General features: G+C 42.8%; 1 protein-coding gene across 1 annotated transcript in view; it reads right to left on the bottom strand.

The window, feature by feature from the left end:
• Nucleotides 1-16,164, bottom strand: part of PTGFRN (prostaglandin F2 receptor inhibitor) — a gene marked incomplete at its 5' end in the record, with an annotated part of 37,287 nt that extends 21,123 nt beyond the window's left edge. Inside the window, 4 exons of the mRNA XM_009870783.1 lie at nucleotides 5,305-5,730; nucleotides 11,088-11,471; nucleotides 14,530-14,949; nucleotides 15,799-16,164. Coding sequence (XP_009869085.1) covers nucleotides 5,305-5,730; nucleotides 11,088-11,471; nucleotides 14,530-14,949; nucleotides 15,799-16,164 — 1,596 coding nt within the window. The remainder of the gene's footprint in view (nucleotides 1-5,304; nucleotides 5,731-11,087; nucleotides 11,472-14,529; nucleotides 14,950-15,798) is intronic.
• Nucleotides 16,165-25,448: the final 9,284 nt, after the last annotated feature.

Here is a 25,448-nt window from a genome sequence, read left to right as displayed (position 1 = left end):
ATCTGCAGGTCAGAGCATTGGGCCCTATACACCAAGAAAGAAATCTTATATTTGGTCTCCCATAAATGTGCTTTAGACAAATACCTTCAGATGATCAGAGCAGTACAGACGTAGCTGAAAAAAGACAAGTCTCCCTACTATCTGGGCTCCAAATGACTTATTTCAACCATTCCCTAAGTTGCAGGGTCAGGCAGCAGTACACAGGGGATTGTTTTGTCCCCAGCAAGGACAGAGCAAATCTTCTTCCTAGAAATCCTTTCTTGACTTTCCATTTGAGAGCAATAGAAAATGTTGCTTTTACCAATTATTTTTGCTAAAAAACAAAAGGAGACAGGAGCGGTAGTAGCATGCAAGAACAGCAGAAATACCATGTATTGAGTTTGTGCAAGGGAACATCTGAGGCCCAGGGATGCAGCTGGAGAATGGTAGTACAATTAAAAACAGTTAGAAATTAGGATGCTGAACACAGAACAGGGAGATACATTCTTATGAAAGTCCTTTCAAAGGATTTGTCTGCCTATAGGAGATGAATACAGAAGGCATAAGCACCTCCTCTTATTTGAGACCAAAAGAAATGCAGATAAGAATACAGAAGGGATACCAAAACCAGCAGATATAGGTGCTGAATGTTTCTTATTGCAAAAAAGTCAAAAAAAAAATCAAAGAGATGTTTCTGAATTTGCAGTAACATTAGAAATCTGCGTATGTAGTATAGAAAAACAAGAAGAAAGGCCCTATATACTATCAACTAGAAAAGACTGGATCACAATTATTAACAGTATGGTTCTGTGCCAGAACTGTTCTCCTTCAGTAGCTCCAGATGAAATGTAATTAGCATTCCATCACCTCCACCTAGAAAAGCATGTAGCTGTCCCTGTGTGTAACAGTGCACATTACAAGAAAGAGGAGAGACCAAAGATTTGGCACTTAGGTTAGAAATAACAGTAACCTGCAAGGAAAGGTAAGTGGGAAAGGAGAGTTTCTTCATGTTTTGTATGTTAATGGAAACTACTCATCAGATCTTACAGCATAAGGTGGGCCAAAGACGTCAAAGACTATTTTCTTCCAAGAACTACAGCCTAAGATCTCATTTCTAATCTGGCAATTGCCATTGAAGCAATGTCTCTGTCTTGACTCTTACTTTGCCCACTTGCACCTCTGCACACAAGCTTGCAATCCCATGGACCCTGGTTGGTCATATACAGGAGGCTGTAATATGCAGAGTTTATACTGGAAAGTGGTAGGGGAAGAGATCCTAAATAAACCATACCCAAAGCTTCTAACTAGTTTGGGAGCTACTCCAAGACAGAGGGCTAACAGCAGAAAAAATCCTAGCCAAATGATTCACATAAAAATTGAGTAATAAACTGTATTTTGGAGTCTGGCAGCCCATGCTTCTGCCTTCCATCACTGGCCAGTCCAAGTGGTTAAGCCACGCTGTAATTCTCCTGTTGCTCTCCACCACAAAGGGTGTGCTCGGCTTCAAGAGTACTTCCCGGGTAGTGACCAAAAAGAATTTTCACCTCATCTAAGCCAGTTAAATTGCTAGGGAAGTCTATAAGGGCAAGGAGAGACTTTAGGAAATGGCGAACACCTTCCTTGCACTCCACTAACTCCGGTGAGAAAAGCAGCACGTTGGCCGCAGCTAACACTAATCTCAGAGCCTAAGTGTCAGCAGCCTCAAGTAACGCCATCTCAAAATTCATAAAGACTTCTTCATCCCTCAGTGCACCACTTATTTTGCAAGCATAGGGAATGCAACAGACATTAAGGTAATGACAGCTTTGCCTTCAAAGGAGATGGAGGCTATACAACACCATGAGGTACAACTGTAGCCCCAGCAGCTCCGATACCAAGAGCTCTGAAAACACAACAGGCACACTAAGGCCTGCACCACAGCCCTATACGTGTAGGTACAATGCAACAGCTCTCTGCACGGCTGCACACCCACAACTACACCCGCCATCCCTGGCAAGCAAAGAGCATAAACACTTCACTCTCAGGCAGCCATGGATATGAGAAGCCCAGCCACTCCAACTGGGACTTCTACACCCAACTTAATCCTCTTTCTTGTTCCTGCACCCTAAGTTGCACATACACCCGGCAGCTTGGTGTCATGGGCACACTCGAGGAACTGCACATCTGTGCTGCGCAGTGTCTATTCTACACCAGCAATGGTAAAAGCAAGCAGGTAGCAACGGGCAACTAGTGACGGGATGAGAGGACACAGCCTGAAATTGCATCACAGGTGGTTTAGGTTAGATATCAGGAAACACTTCCTCACAGAGAGGGTGGTCACATATTGGAATATACTGCCCAGGGAAGGGCAGTCACCATCCCTGGAGGTGTTTAAGGAGAGGCTGGATGTGGCACTTAGTGCCATGGTCTAGCTGATGTGGTGGTGTTGGGTCATAGGCTGAACTTGATGATCTCAGAGGTCTCTTCCAGCCTCAACAATTCTGTGATTCTGTAGCAGAAGTATCACCTGTCCTCTATTCACAGGACTTTATAAAAGATGCGCTTGCTCCCAATTAAATGGGATGGGAGGACCCGGACAATAACATTATGTTCAATACAATTATTTTGTAAATTAAAGACAGAAGTATTAACAAAATATCAAAAAATAGTGTCTTTGGGATTTGAAATTTCAATTAAAAAGGTAATGTTCTCTCTTGCAATGACTTCCATGAAGATCCAAAGCTGACAATACTGGTTTAAGAAACAAAAAACAATTCTGCATTCCACTGCAAACAGAAATTGTGCTTTAAGTATAGGCAGTACTCACATTCAAATTGATAAAGTTATCTTTTCAGCTCCCAGATTTTTTTCTCAGTTGAAAATAATCTACAGAGCCAGTCAAATAAAGCTTTCCTCCCTTCCTTTACCTCTTCTCACTGATTAGAATTTGTACTCTAAGTAAGCAAAAAATAACAACATAATTTACACTTTTAATTTTTGCAGTGAGATAAAGATGCTTTCTGTGTCACCTTGGCAGGGCAGAGGGTAGAATAAAGAGTGGAAGAAACAAGGCAGGCAGACTGTGTCAGAAACAGCAGTGATCTATGATGGTGATGGGCTGCATTTGCAAAGCTCAGTAAGCAGAAAGACATGAGCATTACTGGTCCCAACAGAACAAAAGAGAAAAAGATGCAAAAAACCCCTCACGTTAAAATGGGCAAACATACAGCTTATTATACAACACACACAAATGGGACTTTGACATCTTCACATAATGCTTACGTTTCGAGCAAAGGCTTCCTAATCCCAAACATCCCTCTGTGCTGACTGACCTACAGAAACACACAAAAAAGCCCAAACCATTCCTCCTTTCTGAAGAACTCAGAACAACCGTTTCCAAAGTGGGATTTCTCCAAAGCAGGATTTCTCCAAAGCCCTCCTGGCCGAGCATTGCTCTAAAGTTAACACAGATGATAAATAGTTGGAAGAAAAGCCTCTATGTAGTCACAAGACATCCAAGGAAGAGGCAAATTTCTGTTCTCTCCTTAGGCAAACACGTGGGAGCCTGGCTGCTCACTTTTATAAGCACTGGGAGCAGTTAGGGACTCAAATCACCAGAGATACTTGTCAAAACAACAGTCAGAGAGCTGCAAAGGCAGCAGCAGATTAACTCCTTCATACTTTCTGGCTACAGCACTGGGCTCACAGCAGAGTCTGAAGCTCAAGCGAATAGGCTATGAAAGGGCACCGGGCATGCAGAGAAAGGCATCTGGGGCTAGACTGCTGAAAGTGGGGTGGGGGCAAGGCATGTGAGAGGTGTAAAGGAAGAAAGGGAAATCAAATCCTTATATTGTACCTCCCCTTATCTACATATAACATGCTTTTTCAGAAGGAGAAGGTGCTAGTAGGAAAGCTCACTTTCACATCATAAATCCCCCAACTCCAAGCTTTGCCAACAAAACCTACTTCTCAGCATGGGGACTATAACATTTACATTTGTGTTGCAAAATTAGCAGAGTTTTTGGAATAAAACCAGAAACAAGGGAACATTCACACCTGTCACTGTTTGTTTTCCCTCAGAAATGTCAACACAGGCTGAGACTTTTCAACTCCAGCTGGTCTTTCTAGCTGCTCCGAAGGCGATGATCCATTACGCATGCATGCACATACACACACAAGCTCCGTGTTGTGGCATAACAACTGAACCAACCGTGACCAGCATTAGGCATTAATAAGAGATCTCATTCTTGCTGGAGAAGTCAACTTCAGCAAAAAAAAAACAAAAAACAACAAAAAACCAACAAAAAACCCAAACAACTCTTATAACCTTTTCATGGACCATGTTTGGTCTGGGGATGAAGGCAGTACTGAGCAAGATGCCCACCATTTTTCTCTCCACTGAAGCAGAATTACAGCAGAAGCTCTGAATTCGCTGTTTGGGGATTATTGCTAAACAACTTTAAACTGATTTCAAGCTATTTGTCTCTGAACTATAGTTCTCTACCTGTGGCTGCCTGAGCTAGACGGTTAAACAAGTCCATCAGGGTAAATGCAGCTTAACTAAGCAGAGATTTTTGCTATCCTAGGTTATCCTTTTCCTTCTGTCCCTACTCAACAGACCCTCTTGCATAACCTCACACCTAAGCCAAAAAGGTATTACTCTACAGGACATCCAGGATGCATACACCTATTTTAAACCAGCCATAAGCAATTCAGGTAACTATTTAGCTTCCACAAAATGCTCCCAGTCTCAGTTTAAATACTGACCAGAGCTAGTTCACTTCTGACTAAAAAAAGCCTAGATCCGAGCAAATCACTGAACAGCTTTGCCACACACTTATTTTTTGATTCTCTGGTACTCCTGTGCCCATGAACTTCCTCAGAAGCGAGAGAAAGAAAAAAAAAAGACTCAAACTGGCAGACGAAAAAGACTTAAAGTGAGTGACATTCCTCTGCTTACCTCCAGACAATGCTGTTGCTAGCAGAAGATGCATCCTACAGAGACCAAAATGCTCTGAGTCATGCAAGGGTGCAATGACCCCAGCATCACTACTGGATGCCTCTCCTGCCACAGTGACAGTCCAGATCCTAGAAGTCTCAGCACAGTTTGACAGACAAATTTCTACTTTGCACTTACACTCCAAACTTGCATAAAACTGGTGAATGCTGTTTAGTAGTTACGTTTCTCCACAAGGCCTTCAGAGAAGGTAACAGTGTTTTTACCTCTTAGTAATGGAAAATCCCATTTCCAAAGCCCATTAGCAGACCTCCTGGCTGATGGGCCTAGTCAGGAGAAAACTATCTCAGCTATCCAGGTCTTTCAGCAAACAGGTACAAGGTTCCTACCTTGTGTAGCCCAGAAAATGCTGACAGATGCAGAAGTCACATCTTTGCTCTTTACCCAGCTGTTGTTGCGGTGCCTACTCCATGCAGAGATGACACAGAAATAATCCCCTCGGTCATTTTCTGAAGTCCACTGGATTCGTAAACTGAAGGTGTCAATAGCCTTTTTAAAGAAGATAATTTCCCCGTTCTGAGTCCGCTCTCTGCTCCTGTCCCCAAGCAGCAGAGTCCAGTCTGCATCCATTGTGGCCAGGAGTTCCTCCGTCACCACATCATCACTGTGCAGGTGCTGCTTGTAGTACCAAGAAACTGTGAAGCGGATGTTTGCTTCCATGTCCTGTACGTTCGTGATCCTGCAGTTGAGCTCTGTGGGGTCATCTGAAAACTTGGGCATTTTAGAGGCATTCAGAAACACCTCATAGTCTGGCTCTGCAGGAAAGGAAATACAGAAGAAAGAGATTAGAAGCTACAATCAGAAGGGAGAAAATGCCAGAGTTTATTTAGAGGTACTGCTAACTTCTAGCATCCAGTCTGTGAAAGGACCTGAGCTAGAAGTCAAGTGCCACAATGTGCACTTCTCCTACAAGACCTGGGGACTTGGAGCTTGGACTCCATCTCTCAGACGTGCACCAGTCGGACATAAGTAGCCTTAGGCCTGCATTTCCAAACAAGACATTTCATTTTGAATGTCTAGTCAGGTCATCTCAGAAAAATTAAAACGAAGAGAGCTTGTTGAGCAAAATCATTCCCTAGGTCTGGCCCCAAAAACGCACCATGTGGGTTCAGATTCAGCCCAGACAGTCACCTTTTGCACCTGTTCAAATGCCTGGGGCATCCTGCAGCAACAGGAGACTGGTCATTCTCTAGCTTTGGACTGACCACAGACATCTCGTTCCCCCAGATTTTCTTCAGGATAGGAGGACATTTCCCATTCTGAAATGCCTTGTTTTTCTAAACTTCACCATCCCATCATTTCTCTACAATGATGTTTAAGGATGTTAAAAAACAACCTAAAAACCAAAAGACTTCACCCACCAAGACACCAATACCAGGGGGCATGAGTATCACCATTGGGACTAGCTACACGCAACACCAATAGTGAGGCACAGCAAGTTTCAGCAGGCACCAAAATAAATACTAAGTAGGTCAAATACTAAGAGTCAAAGACTTGTAGCTCACAGAATTGTAGAATCATTAAGGTTGGAAAAGACCTCTAAGATGAAGTCCAACCATCAACCCAACACTACCATGACCACTAAACCATGTCCCAAAGTGCCGCATCTACACTTTTTAACACCTCCAGGAAAGGTGATACAATCACTTCCCTGGGCAGCCTGTTCCAATGCTTCACCACTCTTTCTGTGAAGAAATTTTTCCTAATATCGATTATAAACCCCTCCTGGCACAACTTAAGGCCATTTTCTCTTGTTCTATCACTTGTTACGCAGGAGAAGAGACCAATCCCCACCTTGCTACAATCTCCTTTCAGGTAGTTGTAGAGACCAGTAAGGTCTCCCCTCAGCCTCCTCTTCTCCGGACTAAACAATCCCAGTTTCCTCAGCTGTGCGTCATAAGACATGCTCTCCAGACATCTCACCAGCTGCTGGTCACACTATTTTTCATGCAGGCCAGGATGCCATTGGCCTTCTTGGCCACCTGGGCACACTGCTGGCTCATGTTCAGCCAGCTGACAACCAGCACCCTCAGATTCTTTTCCACTGGGCAGTTTTTCAGCCACTATTCCCCAATCCTGTAGCGTTGCCTAGAGTTGTTGTGACCCAAGAGCAGGACTCAGCACTTGGCCCTGTTAAACCTCATACGACTGGCCTCAGCCTATCGATCCAGCCTGTCCAGGTCCCTCTACAGAGCCTCCCTACCCTCGAGCAGATCACGTCTGCTCAGTTCGGTGTCATCTGCAAACATACTCAGGGTGCACTCAATCTCCTCATCCAGATCATTGATAAAAATATTTAATAAGTCTTGCCCCAAAACTGAGTCCTGAGGGACACTGCTTGAGATCAGTCACCAACTGGATTTACATTCACCACAGAAAAGCAGAGGAGTACATGCTCTACAGCTATGAGGCTGGAGTCTCTCAAGCTTGTAAAGGAGTGCCTGAAATTCATGGGTTAAGAATGAGGCTGTTGTATTTAAATCTGAAATAGCTGGCTGTCCAAAGCCTAAAAGCGATAAGGCAGCCACATGACTATTTTCTCTCAGACTACAGAGATAGTAAAGGAAAAAGATTACAGCAAGAACCTCACACCACAAAGGAAATACATATTTATTTACTAGTGTTGGAATATTTTTCTGCCTCGCTGTCTACTATAATTCAGGAAAAAGACTAGCTTTCCAACTGTTCAGCCAATACTCATCACACAGCTTTTACATCGTAAGTGTATTCACCACTCTATATTTATTTCTTGCTCTATGTTTTCTTTGGCATTTTGCCCTCCTAGAAACAATTAACCAAAGCTATAATTGGGACAGAGAAGGCAATCCAAGGCTAAAACTTAGGCTTAGCTCCCCAATGAGCCAAGACAATAAAGCATCTTAATAGAACTACTGCGCAAACTGTGTGTGCGCACTAGTTTTGAACTTCAGATGCAAAGGATAAAAACAATTGTATGAAGCAAGCTGGCTGCTGTAATGTCAGCTCACAGAAGAGATCTCTCCCCACCAAGTGTCATGCACGGTGTCCTTGCATCTTGCAAGAACAAGGGCTTTAATATATACCTGACACTAGAGTATCCAGTGATACCAGTGGTGACCTTCTGCAGTGTTAGATAACACACAAAGTACTGTTTACAGAAAACTGTAGTATCTACTACCAGCAAACATAAGTGCAGATTTCAGTATAAGAAAGGAAAAATAAAAAGAAAATGCACAGAACTGCTCTGCTGCAACCACGGCACATATCATTAATGGCAGCCAAAACCCAGTTTTGGTCTAAGTCTTCATAGATTCTACTGCTAGACGGCTCTTCCTGTCTCATTCACAAGACTAGTCTTTTCTGGGGCCACAAGATATATTGTTCATGCTCTGCAATTTTCTTGTCATTCCTTCTTGCCTACCCTTTCCCCTCAAAAAAAGAAGTCATTCAAGACCAACTAATATTTTCACAGCAACAAAGACTATGAAAGCATAAACTCTTCTCTAGACAAGAAGGTAAAAGCTTCAATAAATTCAAGTTCTTAGAAAAATCACTCCAGGTTTGTTTTATTTGCATGCAGGGGAAGGACCACTAAGAGTAGAGTTTTGGGCTTTGACAGCACCACTCCAGATAGGTTCTTCACCCTGACAGACACTCAAACAGAGGATTTAGAAAGAATAAAAGGCTTGCTGGATAAACCTCATTCCTCCACTCTGTCAGCTGTCAAAGAACAGCCTCACTGACAGTTCCATGACTTAATACTCCAACAGCTCTTAACTGCCATTAAGGAGGAGGAGGAGTCAGTGAATTCTGAATGCAGTTGAAAACCTCAAATCCTGAAAATATATTCTCTTTCACTTGCCCTAAGCAACCACGCTTCAAGAGCGGGTTTTATTCTCCCCTGTTCCCAAACTGGAACAGAAAGAGTAAGGAAGTGTCCTACCGGTTTGGGCACTATGAGAGAGTATATGAGCATGCAGGGCCCCTGTACACACATGAATATATCTGCGTGCACACAAGTGGGGCAGGGAGAGAACATACACAAGTTGAATGTGCAATCTGAATGGCTGAACGAGGGCAGGAAATGAAGATATCCATCATTTGTGCACTTCTAGCATGCATTACAAGTAAACTTGGTAACAGCCACGCCTCATCTGCTTTGTACAATGCTAAAATGCAAAATTTTAAGTCGTTGTTGCTCGAATTTAACCTTGTGACACAGCTATTTATTTCTGAAAACCAGGCTTCAGAGCAGGCTTTCTATATGCTAGCCTCATTCAGTACTTTTATGTCAGAGGAGCTCTCCCTTTGTAGTGGGACAGTACCACCACTTTCTGATTGCAAGAGGCTCTGAAGGGATACATTTAGAGGGTTTAGGCCCAGACACTTATATTCAGTCAAAGCTGGGAACAAACACCAAGAATTACAGCTCTGCCACTTCTCCCTAAGCTCACATTTAGGTGTATTTACACTTCCAACACAGTCAATGCTTTGTGAATGTCATCTTGCATTTCATTGGTTCCAAAATGAAGCTACTCCCTCCCCAGGATTGAACTAGGAGACAGGATGGATAGGGTGACATATCTAGATCTACCCCTAAAACAACAGGCTTTTTAGAAGTTTTGCTGGAGTTTCATTTTTAGTATTTCTCCCAAGTAACTTTACTTCTAAGGGTATTTGCATAAAGAGAGATCTCCAAAGCTTATGAGTTCAACTGGGATAACGCAAAGCAAAAGCTTTACCTCTGCAGCATGCATACGAGACAGTGGATCTCCAAAACAGGGAAAACCTCTTGGGAATTTTTTGATGCTGTCAGCTTGCTCTTGTAAGGCCAGGTTGATCAGCCTGTTGAATCTCTTGCCTACAGCTTCTGTTTCTCATTCAGTCAACAAATCTTAAACCAACAACTGTTAAATACAGCTGCTTCTAAATAGTGCCTTGCAAAAAAAAAATAAAGAAATAGGGGGAAAAAACACAACTGTTAAATACAGCTGCTTCTAAATAGTCCCTTGCAAAAAAAAAATAAATAAATAGGGGGAAAAAATGTGGACACTGACAGTATTAAAGCTGTAAGAAAGGAAAGCCACCGAGAACAACCAGAGGATAAAGGAAAGAAAGAAGAAAGAGGTAATCAAGTTTTTGTTTAAGTAGATTTTTTCCCACCCTCTGGTAAATTAAAATAACATGCAGCAGAAATGCTGAAGTAGTGTATGGAAGCCATAACTTCAAGTGCACAAATAATCCTCTGCTTGTTCAAAAGGCTAAAAATCCACTCATCTCTAGGACTGAATGATGAAAAATGCACCACACAAGTGAAACATTAAATGCTACAGGAAAATTTGTTTTAGAGACATTTTGCTAATCAACACTGCTAGTACTACATTAGCCACAAGCCAGGTCTCTGCCACTCAGTCACACTACTCAACAGCTATATGACATGGTCTCATAAAACAGACTTGTGTGTTGAGGGAGGAAAACATCTGCCACTCAGTCACACTACTCAACAGCTATGTGACATGGTCTCATAAAACAGACCTGTGTGTTGAGGGAGGAAAACTAAGCTGTATAAAGTCATGTTCCATTCTAAATCCCTCAACAGGACTTAGTGTCTCTCCAGTGATTAAAAAAAAAAAAACAAATCCCCAACAACTTTGAAAGCCTTTAGAGTTCATTATGAAGTCTCCATTATAAATTTTTACAGTATATGACTCAAATAGTGGGAAGCATCTGATACCACTTTGTTCAGAGCTCAGAGAGAATGCTTGTTGGTGGATCAGAGCCCTGCTAATCGTACAAGGAAGGTGAAAGTACACATGACAACAGGGGCAGTTTCAACCCCTGGAAAACATGGCGGGATTTTAAGTTCTATTTCCCAACTGCAGACAGTTCAATAAAACCAGAAAGCGGAGCATATGAGCGGAACATGTAGCGAGAGATCCTAAAACCCAAAGCAAACCTAAAACCTCATAGGATTGATCAGTATTTTTATATGTGAGAGAGACTCTACATATAGATGATAGATGGAAACGTGAGAGAAACTTGCACAGAAGATTCTGCAAATTTTCCTCTCTTCTGGTGGGACCAAGGAACGAGATGCACATTACCCATGAAGTCTAAAAGCAGAATCACTCACCTAATGCTGTCACCACCACACTGACTGGTGCAGATGTCCTCTCCACCACCTTATGCCAGCTCCCATTGTGCAGTGGCACCCAGACAGCTGCTTGGCAGAAGTAGTAGCCAGAGTCTTCCATATCCACATCACGCACCAACAGGCGATAGGAGTTCCTATCTACATGGCTCAGGCTGATGAGAGTTGAATCACTGACGATGGAATCACGGTCCATGCTCAGCAAAACCTGAGCATCTGACAAGCTATCATCAGGCGACAAAGAAAAATACCACATCACCTCTGCTTGAAAAATGCCACTCCTGTCTGTTGTGATGTTACATAAAAGATCCAAGGAGTCTCTTTCGGTCACAGACACGTTGCTTGTTGAGATGACCACATCTAGAGCTTAGAAATGAAGAGGAAACAAAAAATAATAATTTTTTTTTAAAGAGTACGCTAAATTAGCCAGGACTTCACGTTCTATTACAGAAGCTTCTCAAGCAGCCCACAGCTCTACCTTCAAATGCCTGTTGGCTACTGAGCTGCATGATCTATTACAAGGGAAGTACATATTGACTTGTCAAGCAAGGGAGGAGAGATGAGGGCAGGGAGAAGGGAGGGGAATTTTAAGTCAACAGCAACTGGTCCATGAAGGCATTGTCCCAATCACAGACCACACATCACCTCTGCTCTGCAGAAAAACATGTACAGGATTTTCTTTTTTCGCAGGAGGGTCAAGGTGTTTTGGGACTATCTCTCAAAGGAGAAAGTGTCCACTGAAATCACTCAGAACTACATTAGAACTCAACTTGTTTTCTGCTGAAATGGTTTTGAGCATCTCTAACAGAACAGATTTAGATGAGAAGAAACCACAGCCATACATTGGAGTCTTAACTGACTTCAGCTGTGTTGCAGGAACACGAAATGGAAGCAAAGAGAAAGCAGCAATAACTCCTTATATTGCTGACTCCTCCACTTACTGCTCTAACCAATACACACTTGGGACTTTAAAGCGGTGCCAGTAGCCACTTAAAATACATTTAAACTCCACCACTGACCAGTGAATATATCTACATTAACATAACACATATGCTCATAACCAGCTTTCAAACAGGACTTTCTGCATTCTGTACATTACCTGGCTGGCCACATCTTTCCTAAAGGAAAGCCAGGGGATAAGTGTCAAGATGAGGAGCAGAAAAGCTGGCCTTAGTTACTGGCAAGAGGTGAACTGGGGTGCTGTGTCATTTGTAAACTTCAGTGCGCACCATTCACCAAGTTACCTGGCCACTGCATGTCTTCGATTGCTCATTCCCTCATTCTACATTGCCTAAAGATTAGATTAGGATCTCAGTGCAGCACTGTTCCCCCAGTGTATAACTAAGGCAGCTGCTCTTAAAGTCCCAGCTGAGGCCAGTAGGTAGGGCTGCTACAGCAGTGCCTTTTCTCAGCAGCACATCTTATCATGGAATTGGAATCAGTAGGAAAGTCTGGCTAATTTAACAGACTGATACCAGAATACAAAATAAGACTCATCTACAAGGTTAAGAGCAGCATTTCTCCAAGGAACACTTTTGCCTTCATGAAATAGTGATGGGCATTCAGAATCCAGCAGTATATGCATACAGAGGGACTCCAAGAATATGCATATTCTCAACGCTTTTTTTCTTACAGACGTGTCTGAAGGTCTCACTTAGGACTACATATCTGTTGTGCAAGGTACTACTAAAAGAAGACATGTAAGAACAAAGTTGAGACCAAAAATGTCATGATTTTAGGTGATGAGTGATGAGCAAGTAGATAGAAAAGTAACAGAATAAAAAAAGGCCCAGAGAGTTACGCAAGTAAACTGTGTGACTTTTTTCACTAGATATGTTAATTTATCTTTTAATTTGTTGGGTTTTGTTTGGTTTTTTTTTTCCTACAAATTCGACCCCACAGTCTACAGCAGGTGAGAATGAGGGAAGTGCAGCAACCAGACACACCATTTACAGCTTAAGTTCATTTTAGAATGCAAGTGAAGAGGTTTCAGCCGTCAGCATAAGATGCTCTTTAAGTCCTATCACAGGATGCTTGTGCAAAATCTTCCACATTTTGCTGGAGAATAACTTATTCCATTTAGCATAACTTATAAAAAAAAGCCTTCACACCCCTAACAAAGTGTCAGTGCTGCCAATGACTGAGCTTAAAAAAAAAAAAAAAAAAGGCAATAAATAAATAAATAGCACAAAGCCACACACCCAAACGACATTAAAAAACTGCACTATTACTGGTCTCATCCATCCTTATCCTGTCTCCAGCCACTGCTTAAGCCTCACCTACTTAAACCAAACTCTCAAAAATGCAAGACAATAAAGAACTACAGTTCTTAATTAAGCAAGTCGTGCCGCAGCAGAGAGTATCTACGAGCTTTACTGTGTAACTGACACCCTGAAAAAGGAGGAGTAGTTTGTCCTGTCAAATTTCACAGACTAAGTACCACTAGGATACTAGAAGTACCTCCAAATGAGCTAGCAAAAAAAAATCCCAGCAGTTCTAGGTTCTCCCTATAGTGATTAAAGGATTATAAAAATGAAAAGATAGCCTTATTGTCTGAACATTTTTAAAACATCATCATAATCTCACATTTCCGAGGGACCATCACTGTCTGATTTTCCACCTACTGAGTGACAAGATAGGTCACCTCCCACTCTCCCTCCTCCAACTAGCAGTAGTAATAATAATGCAATGCAGTTAAACGCTTAATGCATCTACTCCTGAAATCCATATGGGCAGAGATATCTGGATATCCTCAGCACAGCACTACAGACATTTTCATCTCCTTAGTCAAGCATGCAACATTGTCTTTAACAGAACCATAACTGTCCTAGAGTGCTGCCAACACAGTAGAGCAATCAGATCAGTGATCCAGTGTCAGTGAAAAAATCATTGGATAATTTGTCCTGGTAAATTATCACTGCCTTCCCCCTCTGCCTTGATCTTTCTATGCTATTTCAGTAAACAATATGCAGAAAAGCATCTAATCTGTCACTGAATCACATGCCACTTTTACAGGGGAAGTGCAGCTGTTCAGTGCTATGGGACAACCCTGTGTTAATGTGAGAGCAAAGGGAAGGTTTGGGGGGCTCAGGGCTTAAATATAATGTTTAAGAAATATGAAAACCAGAAGCAATCTAAAGTAAACTGCGGATGAGAGAAAGTCTAGGTCTAGGCATCTAGGGGTTCCAGTCAATCCTTCCATGCCATCACCCCCTTCTCCCCAAAACACAAGCTAGAAAAATTATGCTAAGTATTTTCTATCAACTCAGATGCAAACAGGCCAGCTATCCAAACAGCACTGTAGCTTGTCCCAAAACATATCCTCATTTAATTCAGCTTACCCAGTTTCTGTTCTCAAAGTGCCACAGTCTGGACACAGCACTGTAACTACTACCTGTGACCCCAGCCCATCAGTAACACTCACCAGTGCGTTGGATTGCCACACTTGCTATCTCCACGCTCTTCTCCTGAATCTTCTGCCACAAGCCATCTGCCCCTCTCACCCACTCGCTCACAAGACACCTGTAGGCACCCCCATCCACCGAGGAGGCCTGGGATACAGATAACCGATACGTGTCATTCGCTCCTGTATCCAAGCGGATCTCTCCGTTACGGTAGCGCTCTTCATAGCCAGGGCCCGGCTGGAATTTGCCCTCGTGAGTCAAAGAGAGGATGTCCCGCCACACTGATCCACTTTTGATCTGCCAAGTCACATGCAGGTGAGTGTGCTCCGGTGAGGTGGTAATTGCTGAGCAGCGCAACTTGAAGGAGTCACCCTCAGACAGCCTGAGAGACATTGAGGAACGCGCTTTTGAACCACTCACTGATAAGCCATCGGAAATCACTATTTAAAAAAAATTAAAAAGAGACGAAAACACACAAGCATCATAAAACAGAAGCAAGAAGGGAACACCACATTGACCTGTTCAGGTATGAGGCGGTAAAACTACCAAAAAGCAACACCTAGTCAATAATTTGCTCTTCCACACACAAATGTATTCCAAGAACAAGGAAATTCTGCTGAAAATCCATTAAAGAAAGTGCTCCACTTTAAACAAGTCAAGACAAGCATTCAAATTCATCTATCCTTCCCTTTGCTTTAGTTTTTCATCCAAACATCATCATTGTGATTATTCCGATCCAGAACCATCTTGGTTTTCATGGGAGTAAAAGTCAAGATACTTGACAAAAAGTCCCTAAAGTTATTACTGAAGAACCCATGAGAGACCAAAGTTAGGGCATGACTGCAGTATCCACACCCTAAAGGGGAAGAAAATTACCTCCTTCATATAGAAATGCCCCTGAAAGACACTATAAACTAGAGAAGACAGGTTGTGTGTTTTACCTGGTTAGCCTCTCTACCCAGAAGTTTAGCAACATTAAATATTTGCAGACATCTTCAGAAAACCCACTGTTTACTTTTCCTATTTTTATTTACCTATTTACTATACAGACAAAGAGGTAAGTGGTGTTTACTATAAACAGCTTCACTTCTTCACCCACTAGCCTTTGCTATCATACTTCCCAATTTTTGATTTTTGGCTTTAGGAGGATGAAAAAGGAACAGAGAGAAGGAAAAAAAAAAAAATCACAATGCTCAGAAAGAACAACAACAACAAAAAACATTGCTAAGGGTACATGTAAAATCAATATCAAAAACAAATTTAGAGCACACCTCACTCTTCAGAAATACCTTTCACTTGGACCTCTGCATCATAATTTCCCTGAACGGTGGCATCAGTGCTGGGCGTGGAGCATTTGTATCTCCCTTGGTCAGTTGGTTGGATGTTTCTAATCACGAGTTCCACAGCATCGTTGCTGCTCCGTCTCAGTTTGATATCCCCGAGGCCCACACGTTTTTGGTACTCCTCAGAGGTGAATGCAGAATCCCAGGTACTCACTATCCGCATGAAGTCAGTGTCCCGGGAGAACTCCCAGTCAAAGTTCTGTTCACTTGGTCCATCGTAGTCACTAACACTGCAAGGGATCACCACCTCCGTGCCCACAACTCGAATAAGAGGACCTTTGGGCACCCTCACAACACGCCCTCTGCAGAAAGCTGGGCAGGAAGGAGAGAAAACACACAGTTAAAGGAATTACCAGGACAGGCTTCAACCAGAAAAAAAAAAGTAAAATGGTTGGGGGCCCTCTGCAGAAAGCTAGAACTAGGTAAGAGCAGTATTTCCTCTTAACATTTAATCTCATTGGAGCAGGAGTCCCTAAACATACCATTTTTAGTGTGGGCAATCTTTGTCTCATAGCTTATTTAGTAACACATTAGGTAACAAAATACTGAGGGAGAGAAAATTATGACGAGGGGAAAAAAAAAGAGAGAACTAGCCATAGATCAAACCAGTAACAGATTCTCTACTACAAGCCAAGTACTACCTAAAACACTTAAACAGCATTAATAAGTGGGTTTCATTACTACATTGAGGGCATAATCTAATCAGGCATTTTTTTTAGTCTTCTGATGACATCAGTAGAGGGTCTGAAGTAGGAAACTAACCCTCCCCTAGCTTGAGGGCTGTAAGAACGGTAAATTGACATCCTGCCAAAATAAGCGTAGTCATTTCTGCTCTGAAAGGTCGTGGCATCTCTTAACACAGGTGAGCCTTCTTGCCTTCCTAATTGATTTTAAAAGAAGAATCGATTGCAACAGTTTTCTTGAAACGATATCTGCAACTACACTTGTTTCTTGCACACGTTCCCTCTCCAGTGGAAGTCCCAGAACACAGGAGCAGGAGCCAAGCAGGCTCCCTCCAGAGCAGAGGAACACAGTGTTGAGACCAGGGACTGTCTCACTAGAAGGACAGCAGCGGTTCTCTGCAGAAGGCTGGCAAAGCAGCACGTTGTGCTCCAGTCAAAAGAGCGAACCCCCTTAAACTAGCCATATGACCTGACAAAGACATAGCAGGAGACTTTTTTGGTTGATTAGGCTCCCTAGCCCAAAGAATAACCTCAGCAGCTGCACACGCATTTTGGCAGGTTCTTAGCAGACTGCTTTGATTCATAGTTCCAAACAGAGAATTCTTTTCAGAAAGAGGGGGACTACCTGAACTAAGACTCCAAACACAAACAGCCTGCTGCACCCCACCAGCTCCATATCCATCGCAAAACACTTTAAAAAGAGCCATAGAACAGAAGAAGCCAGAACACTGAAGTACAGATCCTGCTAAAACTAAGTAGATGGCCGTAACAACATCAAAAGCAGCGGGACCAAAAGGTTGATCTGAGATGCCACAGAGTCAAAGCCAAATTTAAACAACCAACCCTTCAACACACAAAGTCCAGCAACTCACAATTGCTCTAAAGTACCAGTTACAGAGAAAAAGCCACAAGCTAGTAACACGAACACCAATATACTTGCTGTGCCTTCCCCTGCTACCACTCTTCATGTCTTTTCTTGCTGTAGATTTAAAACCCCACTTGCTGGCTCAGAACTACCATGCCAACAGGTATCCAGGTACGGGCAAAGAAGTTAGAGGGAGAAGTTACAGAGAGAAATGATCCAGCGTGGAACCTGTTCTAAAATGCAGCTTGTGCCCTCCAGAGCAGCACTGAGAGGGATGTGTTAAAGAATCAAGATTTCTGTGGGCATTTAAAAACTACACAAGCAGCTGTACACACAGAGGAGACCTACAAGAGAAAAATCATATTTTTATCCCCAGTTAGAGTTCAGCAAGCAGTTGAACCAAGGACTGACACTGTCTTTACCTCGCAGCATGCTCTTTGCTTTACAGGCTGTTCACGTGTACTGGCTCAGTCATAATAGTACAATTTCCTCAGTGCCATGACCTTCTGTATTCAACATTAGTACTTCATTTAACTTATTTGTAATGTAGACTGGGGTTAATCTCTTACTCCTTACATCCTTCCCAGAAGGCAGTTATTTTGTACCTGATCAAGTGATTGACTAGTCCTAATAAGGAAGCTGGATTTTTCTGCACCATTCGCATGTGAATTGGGCAGTGGAGGTTTTTTCTGCCCATGTACCGTCCCACATTCCGATGTCTTTAAGGACATCCCTCTAAACATAAGCACCATATAGTAAAATCATTGATATAGAAAAACAATCAACAAAGTAAAGTAAACTGCAAGGCTCCAATATATCTCCTCACTAGGTTTTAAGTTGCAGCCCCATTCAATCCTTCAACTTATCCTCTTACACAAAACGGTAACAGCAGCAGGTAAGCTTTAAAGTACTGCCTGACAGCCAAAACAGCTCCCAGCAGACCACCATGAGAAGTCAGCTCAGGATCTTGACTGAGGGCGCTCCTCAAACGCTGACATCTCTCCAGAAAATACGCTCATCTGACACTAAAACAAGCAGACAACACTGTTCTGCATGTGTCTTCAGCTGTAGACCCACACACCATGCACTGTGCTAATCCAATCTAGAGGTGACAACAGCATGACTAATGTGGCAAGGGCTGCGCATTTGTGTTTGAGATTAGCACCGACAGCTCAGTTTTCCTTCTTCCAAGGTCACTAAAGACCCTTTGACACTAAATGAAGGTAGGGGGTCATTAGCACCTTCAGAAGAGAAGTCAGACCAAAGGGAAAGATAGGGGTACAGTGACTTCTCAGTGGGTGTGTTCAGAGTCTGTACCCTATTGCTGGAGCAACGACTATCCCTGCTTCTCACAGCACAGTCCCACAAACAATTCTAGTTTAACGTGAAGTTGGAAGGAGGGCAGTGGAACAGGCTGCAGGAGAGCAGAGGGACAGCCTGTAACAGTTATAATTTTATATTTTACAAACAATAATATTTGTTACTGCTAAGATAAATTAGGGTTCTCTTAAGACAGGAACACACAGACAGCATGACAAGGTAAGAGAATGAGAATTTACTGCAGAGCATTTTCTGTGCCCCGCTAATGCAAAAGACAGACACGCCAAGGGTGAGTTGCACTTCTAGGTGACCCAAGGGGCTCAGTATCTAGCAAGCTGTGAATTCCGGCTTCTGCCTTTGTCCTGCAGCAGTTAACAGCAAAGAGTATCCGGAGTTGCTAAACAAGGTATGTTCTTTGCTGTGCGTTGGGGATTAACATTTCACGTAGGCACAGAGCTACAGACAGTGATCGTGACAAGAGGTGAGCTCCGTTTCACGCTGGCAGATAAGTGAATTTTTACAAATATTTTATTATCGCAGCGCCCTCTGTTACTCACATACATCCAGCCCCTCCATCTTTCCAGAGCAATCAAAGTTCAGCTTTCATGATACGAGAGCTTCAAACTCTGTAAATTTCTTGGAAGCACTTCTTTTTCATGACACCTAATATATTTCACTCGTAATGTAAGTTGACATGTTCTTAATTAATTCACTGGAATCCCATTTAAGTGTAGAAACAGATGGAGCAGGACAGAACAGTGTATACATTAGTGACAGAAAACAACAGATCTTTGACAATTCAGTCTTTCCCAGTATCACTGAGACCACCAAAGATATGTTTAGTAGGAACTCAATAACTGTCTCTCTACATCATAAACTACAATGCTGAACATCAAATCTGCCTGAGCACAAAATTAGTTACCTAAATGCAAATTTTTTTCCCCCTGAGTTGTCAGATCACCAGATGAAATTGTAAGGAATTCTTTTCCAAAACAAAAGGTAATGGAGCCCCCGTAAGGAGGCCAGCACACAAACACTTGTTCTTTGGGCTCATTAGGCAGGTGACAGGACTACCAGGCACCAGGTGCTTTTGCAAAGCTGGGCCAAAATCACCCAGAAAGTAGGGCAACCACAGAGCCTTCATGGCTGTTCGTTAAGCACTCGATTAGAGGATTGTCCCAAGGGAATGCATGAAATACTCTAACAGGAACGTGGGCAAAGTGTGGCTCCAGGTAGAATAATAAACTGGGGCCTGCTATACTAATGATATGGAGGCAAGATAGCCCAGACATAGCCTAGGCAATTTGGAGCTAGTGTTTGTTGCCTAGCAATGATCCATAAGGTACTTATTTTGTCCCATCAACTAGATGCACCATCTCATTGTTGTCATTAAATGAAATCCTTTCAAAGAGCAGAACAAGGAAAGCAGATGACTGAATAGATAGGCTGTGAAGTCAATCCAAGTACATTAAATAGCAACCTGTCATTTTTAGGATAACCAAGAAAACAAGGCAGCAAAATTGTGCAGGATCTACAGAACGGGCAGTCTTTTTAAACTCTCAACAAGCTACACAATTCGCCACGCAAAGGGCTGGTGAGGATTTCCTCTTGCATTAGGGATATTACTGTAGATGAGGGAAGTCATCTACAAGCTTCATCTTCACAGAGATTTTGCATCTACATCTCATTTATAAAAGAACAAGATGAGAAGTAATCTGTGGAGTCGCCCCCAAGGCTAAGAAGGTGTTATCACTGCAAAGAACACACTTCTGCTTCAGCACTCTCTTACACAAGGTGCTTCCTCCAGCCTGCACGAGACAGCTCTATCTCATAAGAAAACATGTTCTCTTAACAGCCCAGAGAAGGAGGTCGACTCTCTATGTCCGCCAGCCAAAGGAAAATGCAATGTGACATGCAGTAGGAAGCCAATTAAAGCCAAAAAAGTAAGAGCTGAAGAATGACTAAATTGGCTCAGACTAACAACTCAAGCCTCTGCATCAGAAAGACTTAGAATACACAGTCCAGCTCCTCAACCAAGCAGTCACAGGACACATAACGACAACTTCGTTGATGCCTTTCATCTCCAAAGAGCTTTCCGAACAAAAAATTGTTTCATTTGCCAACTAAACATTACCGTGTCCAGGAAGGAAATGGTAATGTTTCAAATTAACAACAGCTTATGATAGAGAAAAAATACCGCAACTGACTTTGCAAATGATGGCAACTATTTTCTGTCCCTGAACACCTCCATTTATTTTCACTCTAGGCACTACTTTGTTGCAACACCACATAAATGAGGTGGTTAAGCAGGGACAACCCTTCCTGTGCCACACCTGAGAATAAGCAATGGATTCCCCACCATTAAAGCTGTGCGCTCTGCCTGCTATTTCTTGCAAAGTCCCAAATATCCCACTTTTGTATGGCACTGCTTAACTACAGTGTTTGTGATGCATGAAGCCATTTTACAAAGTGCGTGTGGGGGAAAGCATTAATTTTTGCATCTTTTTTTTGTCCCACCAAAGAGACCATCCCCACAATTCCTTTTCCTCTGTTTTGAAAGAGGACTGATCAGGCTCCCGATGGGAGGCATTCAGTGACTTTCTCTACATGCAGGCAGGTGAAGGGACATTCACAAGCAAGCCACACATTCACAGGCTCTTCTCCAGGAAAGGAGAACCAGAGTATATGGGTATGGGAGATTACAATCCTTATCTCCAATCTCTCCCTTTTCCCCTTGCCTCTCCTCCCACCTCCAATTATCGGGAGGCAGCTCCACATCAAGAATGTCATCTGTGACTATCTGGGAGGGGAAGAACAAGATATATCAAACATGCCTACAATGTTTAAAAATCTTCTGATATTGCTACTGGAATTTTTATTATTTTTTTAATATATAACATGATCTTCCTAGATGTAGCACATTTACACAAACAGCATGCTGCTTTGCTATTTCCCCTCTTGTAAATGCAACCAATCCAATTTTCTGTCCTACGCTGTACATGTATAAGTGGAAAAGCCAGAGAGATTAAGCAAAATAAAAGGAATATCATTAAGCACCAGAAATGCAGCTAGTTATTGAAATTTCTTCACTGGTCTCAAAAAGAAAAGTAAAAAAAAAAAAAAAGTAAAAATCTGAAGCAAGATCTCTTACCATTTCTGCTTAACCCACATCATCATACTCTTCTTTCGAGTGCAAAGACACAGTAGGGGTTGAGACCTATGCTAAATAAAATGGTAGGCTCTTGATACTCTTTTCAAATTACCAAATACAGAATAGAGTCACCCTGGTCAGCAGAAACAACCCACACCTTACAACCAGGCAGCCTGCACAGAGAGGGAAGAAGGGGCTCCTTTAAGAGACCAAATTTGATTGCGTCTGATGAAGCTGTAATCGCTGTAGTGCCCGGCATCATCTGAGGCACACAGGGCTCCCTCCATACCATGCAAGCCAACAGTACTGCTCCCTGACTACAGTGCTCCCTAGATGAAAAAAGACTGAAAGATTTTTATGGCCTGAAAGATCTGCAGCATATCATCTGAAGATATCAGAGAAGAGCAAATGAAAGAGTCCATGAGAGAGACATTTACATTGTTCCTTCCCAGGCGGCTAGGATTCTTTTTTTAGATAATGTAGAGCTCTTATCAAAAGGAATTAGCCTGGGTGTAATTGCTTAAAACCCATTATCTCTATCAGGATGAAGAAACGCATACTGCATCTTAAGTGAAGTCTCAGAAATGCTATCAGACTGCAAGGCTGCCAGATTGCTCTAATCTCCACATCTGAGACATCTCAGAAAAGCCACATCTCTAGCACTGGGTAAAAAAGCAAGTACCTTCCCCGTTGGACTCCATTTACACCATGTGGATTAAGATTCACATGAAAAGATTAAACACAACATCTTTTCAGCACAGTAACAACCTGCTGTCTTTCCTATTCACCCTCGTCACCCACCACTCCAAGAAAAGGGATTTTAAATGCACCTAAGCAAACCACAGGGCTTTCACTAGGACACAGCCCTTAGTCACCATGGAATCACAGAATGGTTGGGGTTGGAAAGAACCTTTAAAGATCATCTGGTTCCAACCCCCCTGCCATGGGCAGGGACACCTCCCACTAGATCAAAACTCCAGCCAACCTGACCTTGAACACTTATAATGATGGGGCATTCACAGTTCCTCTGAGCAACCTGTTCCAGTGTCTCACCATCCTCATTGTAAAGAGTTTCTTCCTCATGTTCAATCTAAATCTACACATTCTCAGCTCAAAACTGCTGCCTCTTGTACTTTTACAAAGGCCTGTAGTGACAGGACCTCTCCTCCAACTTTCTTACAAGCCTCCTTGAAATAATGAAAGGCCACAACATGGTCTCTCTGGAGCCTTCTCCAGGCTGAGAACCCCAACACTTTCAGCCTTTGTAGAAGTGTTTCGGTCCTCCTCTGGACCTGCTCTAAAAGGTCCACGTCCTTCTTACACCAAGGACCTCAGAGTTGAACACAGTACAGCAGGTGGGTTCTCACAAGAGCTGAGTAGAGGCAGAGAATCTCCTCCCTCAACCTGCTGGTCACGCTTCCCTTCATGCAGCCCAGGACGTGATTTACCTTCTGGGCTGTGAGCACACATTGCTGACTCATGCCCAATTTTTCATCTGTGAGTATCCCCAGTCCTTCTTTGCAGGGCTGCTCTCAATCCATTCATCCCTCAGCCTGTACTAATATCAGGGATTGCCCCAACTCAGGTGTAGGACATCACACTTGGCCTTGTTGAACCTCATGAGGTTCACACAGGCTCACTCCTCAAGTATGTCCCCATTCTGGATGGCATCCCTTCCCTCCGGAGAATCAACCGCCCCACCCACAAACTTGCTGAGGATGTACTCAGCCCCAGTGTCTATGTCATTAATAAAGGTATTGAATAGTACTAATCTTAATACAGACCCCTAAGGGAGATCACTTTTACTCATCTCCATTTGGACACTGACCTGTTGACTGAAAGTCTTTAGCTGCAGCCATCCAACCAATTCCTTATCCATCAAACAGTCCATCAATCAAACCCATATCTCTCCATTTACTGACAAAGATGTTTTGTGGGACTGTCAAAGGCCTCACTGAGGTAGATGACATCAGTTGCTGTTTCCTTATTCACCACTGCAGTCACTCTATCACAGAAGGCCACCAGGTTAGTCAAGCAGTTAAGTTATGCTATGGTGCATCTTTCCATTTCCAGGAGTCCTTCTGCATAGCTGCCAGATATTTATTGTTTTATATGGCTAGTTACCTAAGCTCTATCTATCATCAATGGAGACAAGCTCTCTGAAACACTTATTTCCCACCACACTTGAAATCAGAGCCTAGAGAGTCCCCACCGGAGTTCAGAGGTGGGGGAAAAAAAAAAAAAAAGGGAAAAAAAACTCACACCCAACAACCAACCAATACCCCCCTCACAAAGAAAAAAAAACAAAAACAACAAAAACCCCAACAACATACCATCATGACCAAGAAAATAACCCACCATTCTAAATATATGACACATATCAACCATAATGGGTCAGGTGAACCTCCAGCAAGTTCAGCCCCACACAGAAGAGCGTGGATGATGTTACTTTGGATAAATACATAGTAATTGGCAAGTTCAGATCTAGAAAGACAGTCAGAAGGCCTTGTTACTTAAACAGACAGGAACAGTAAAAGAACAACACTTCACCATACGAAATACACTGTATCACTGCAGATAGTGAGCAGTGTCTGAATTGTCTCACAAAAAGGAAAGCCTCCTTCCTCTGCCGTGTCTCTCTGCTAATGCCACTGTAATAGACCCAACTGCCTTGCTTGCAATCTCTTGGGCTACTGGGGAACCTTGAAAGCACTGTTAACCCGTTCAGCTCCACCCTTCTGCAGACAGGCTGACCGGCAGCTCTTTCACCTAAGCACACATCCCATTTCAATTCTCTTGTCAAAACGAGCCTGGGAATTCACCTTAAGTGCTCCTGTGGATTCTTCTTGGTACAATAAAGAGAGGAGAGACCAGCAAACTACAGTGGAAGCTCTTAAGACTGAAACCAAATTGCCTATGCAGTACTAATTAGAGTTTAAAAGCCTACCACTGACTGCTGACACAATAGATCCCGCTGTGCACTACTACTTCCCAGTTAAGGGAAGAGGTATGCTACTGGAAGGCAAAGAGGAAAGGAGAAGTCATACAAAACTTCCCCAGCTGTGCAAAGCAGAAGGCCACTTTCTCAAAAGAGTAGCCCTTGGAAGGCAGAGAACTGTGGCACCACCTGTCCAAACTGAACAAACATCTAAGAGACAAAGATAATACTAAAGATCATGTTTTAGATTCCCCTGGATGTCAAACAACCCCATCACATATGATCTCTATTTCCTTTCCCTACCACTGACTGACAGTTGAAGATAAAAGGCTGTATCTAAAGAACTATTTTTGGTAAATCTCCAAAATGCAACTGGGAGCAAAAGGGGAAGGAGAGAAAAAAAAATTAAATGCAAGAATCGACAGGTTCCTTCTTTCTGGGTCTCACCTGAAATACCTGTCCCTGCTTACAACCTTCATTTACTTTCCTCCAGTCTCGCAGAACTCCATTTTTACCCTACTCTGCGAAAGCAGCCTGTTTAGTTTACCTGGTGACATGTGACCCAAGAAGTCCAGGGACACTGGAAGTGGTATTTAGACTGCCAGGCAAGACAGGTGATTTTCCTGTCGTTCTGTCTCA

The sequence above is a fragment of the Apaloderma vittatum genome, unplaced genomic scaffold, assembly GCF_000703405.1.
Source record: "Apaloderma vittatum isolate BGI_N311 unplaced genomic scaffold, ASM70340v1 scaffold4736, whole genome shotgun sequence".
Taxonomy (NCBI): domain Eukaryota; kingdom Metazoa; phylum Chordata; class Aves; order Trogoniformes; family Trogonidae; genus Apaloderma; species Apaloderma vittatum.
The sequence above is the reverse complement of the archived record's forward strand: the minus strand, read 5'-3'. Positions and strand labels throughout refer to the sequence as shown.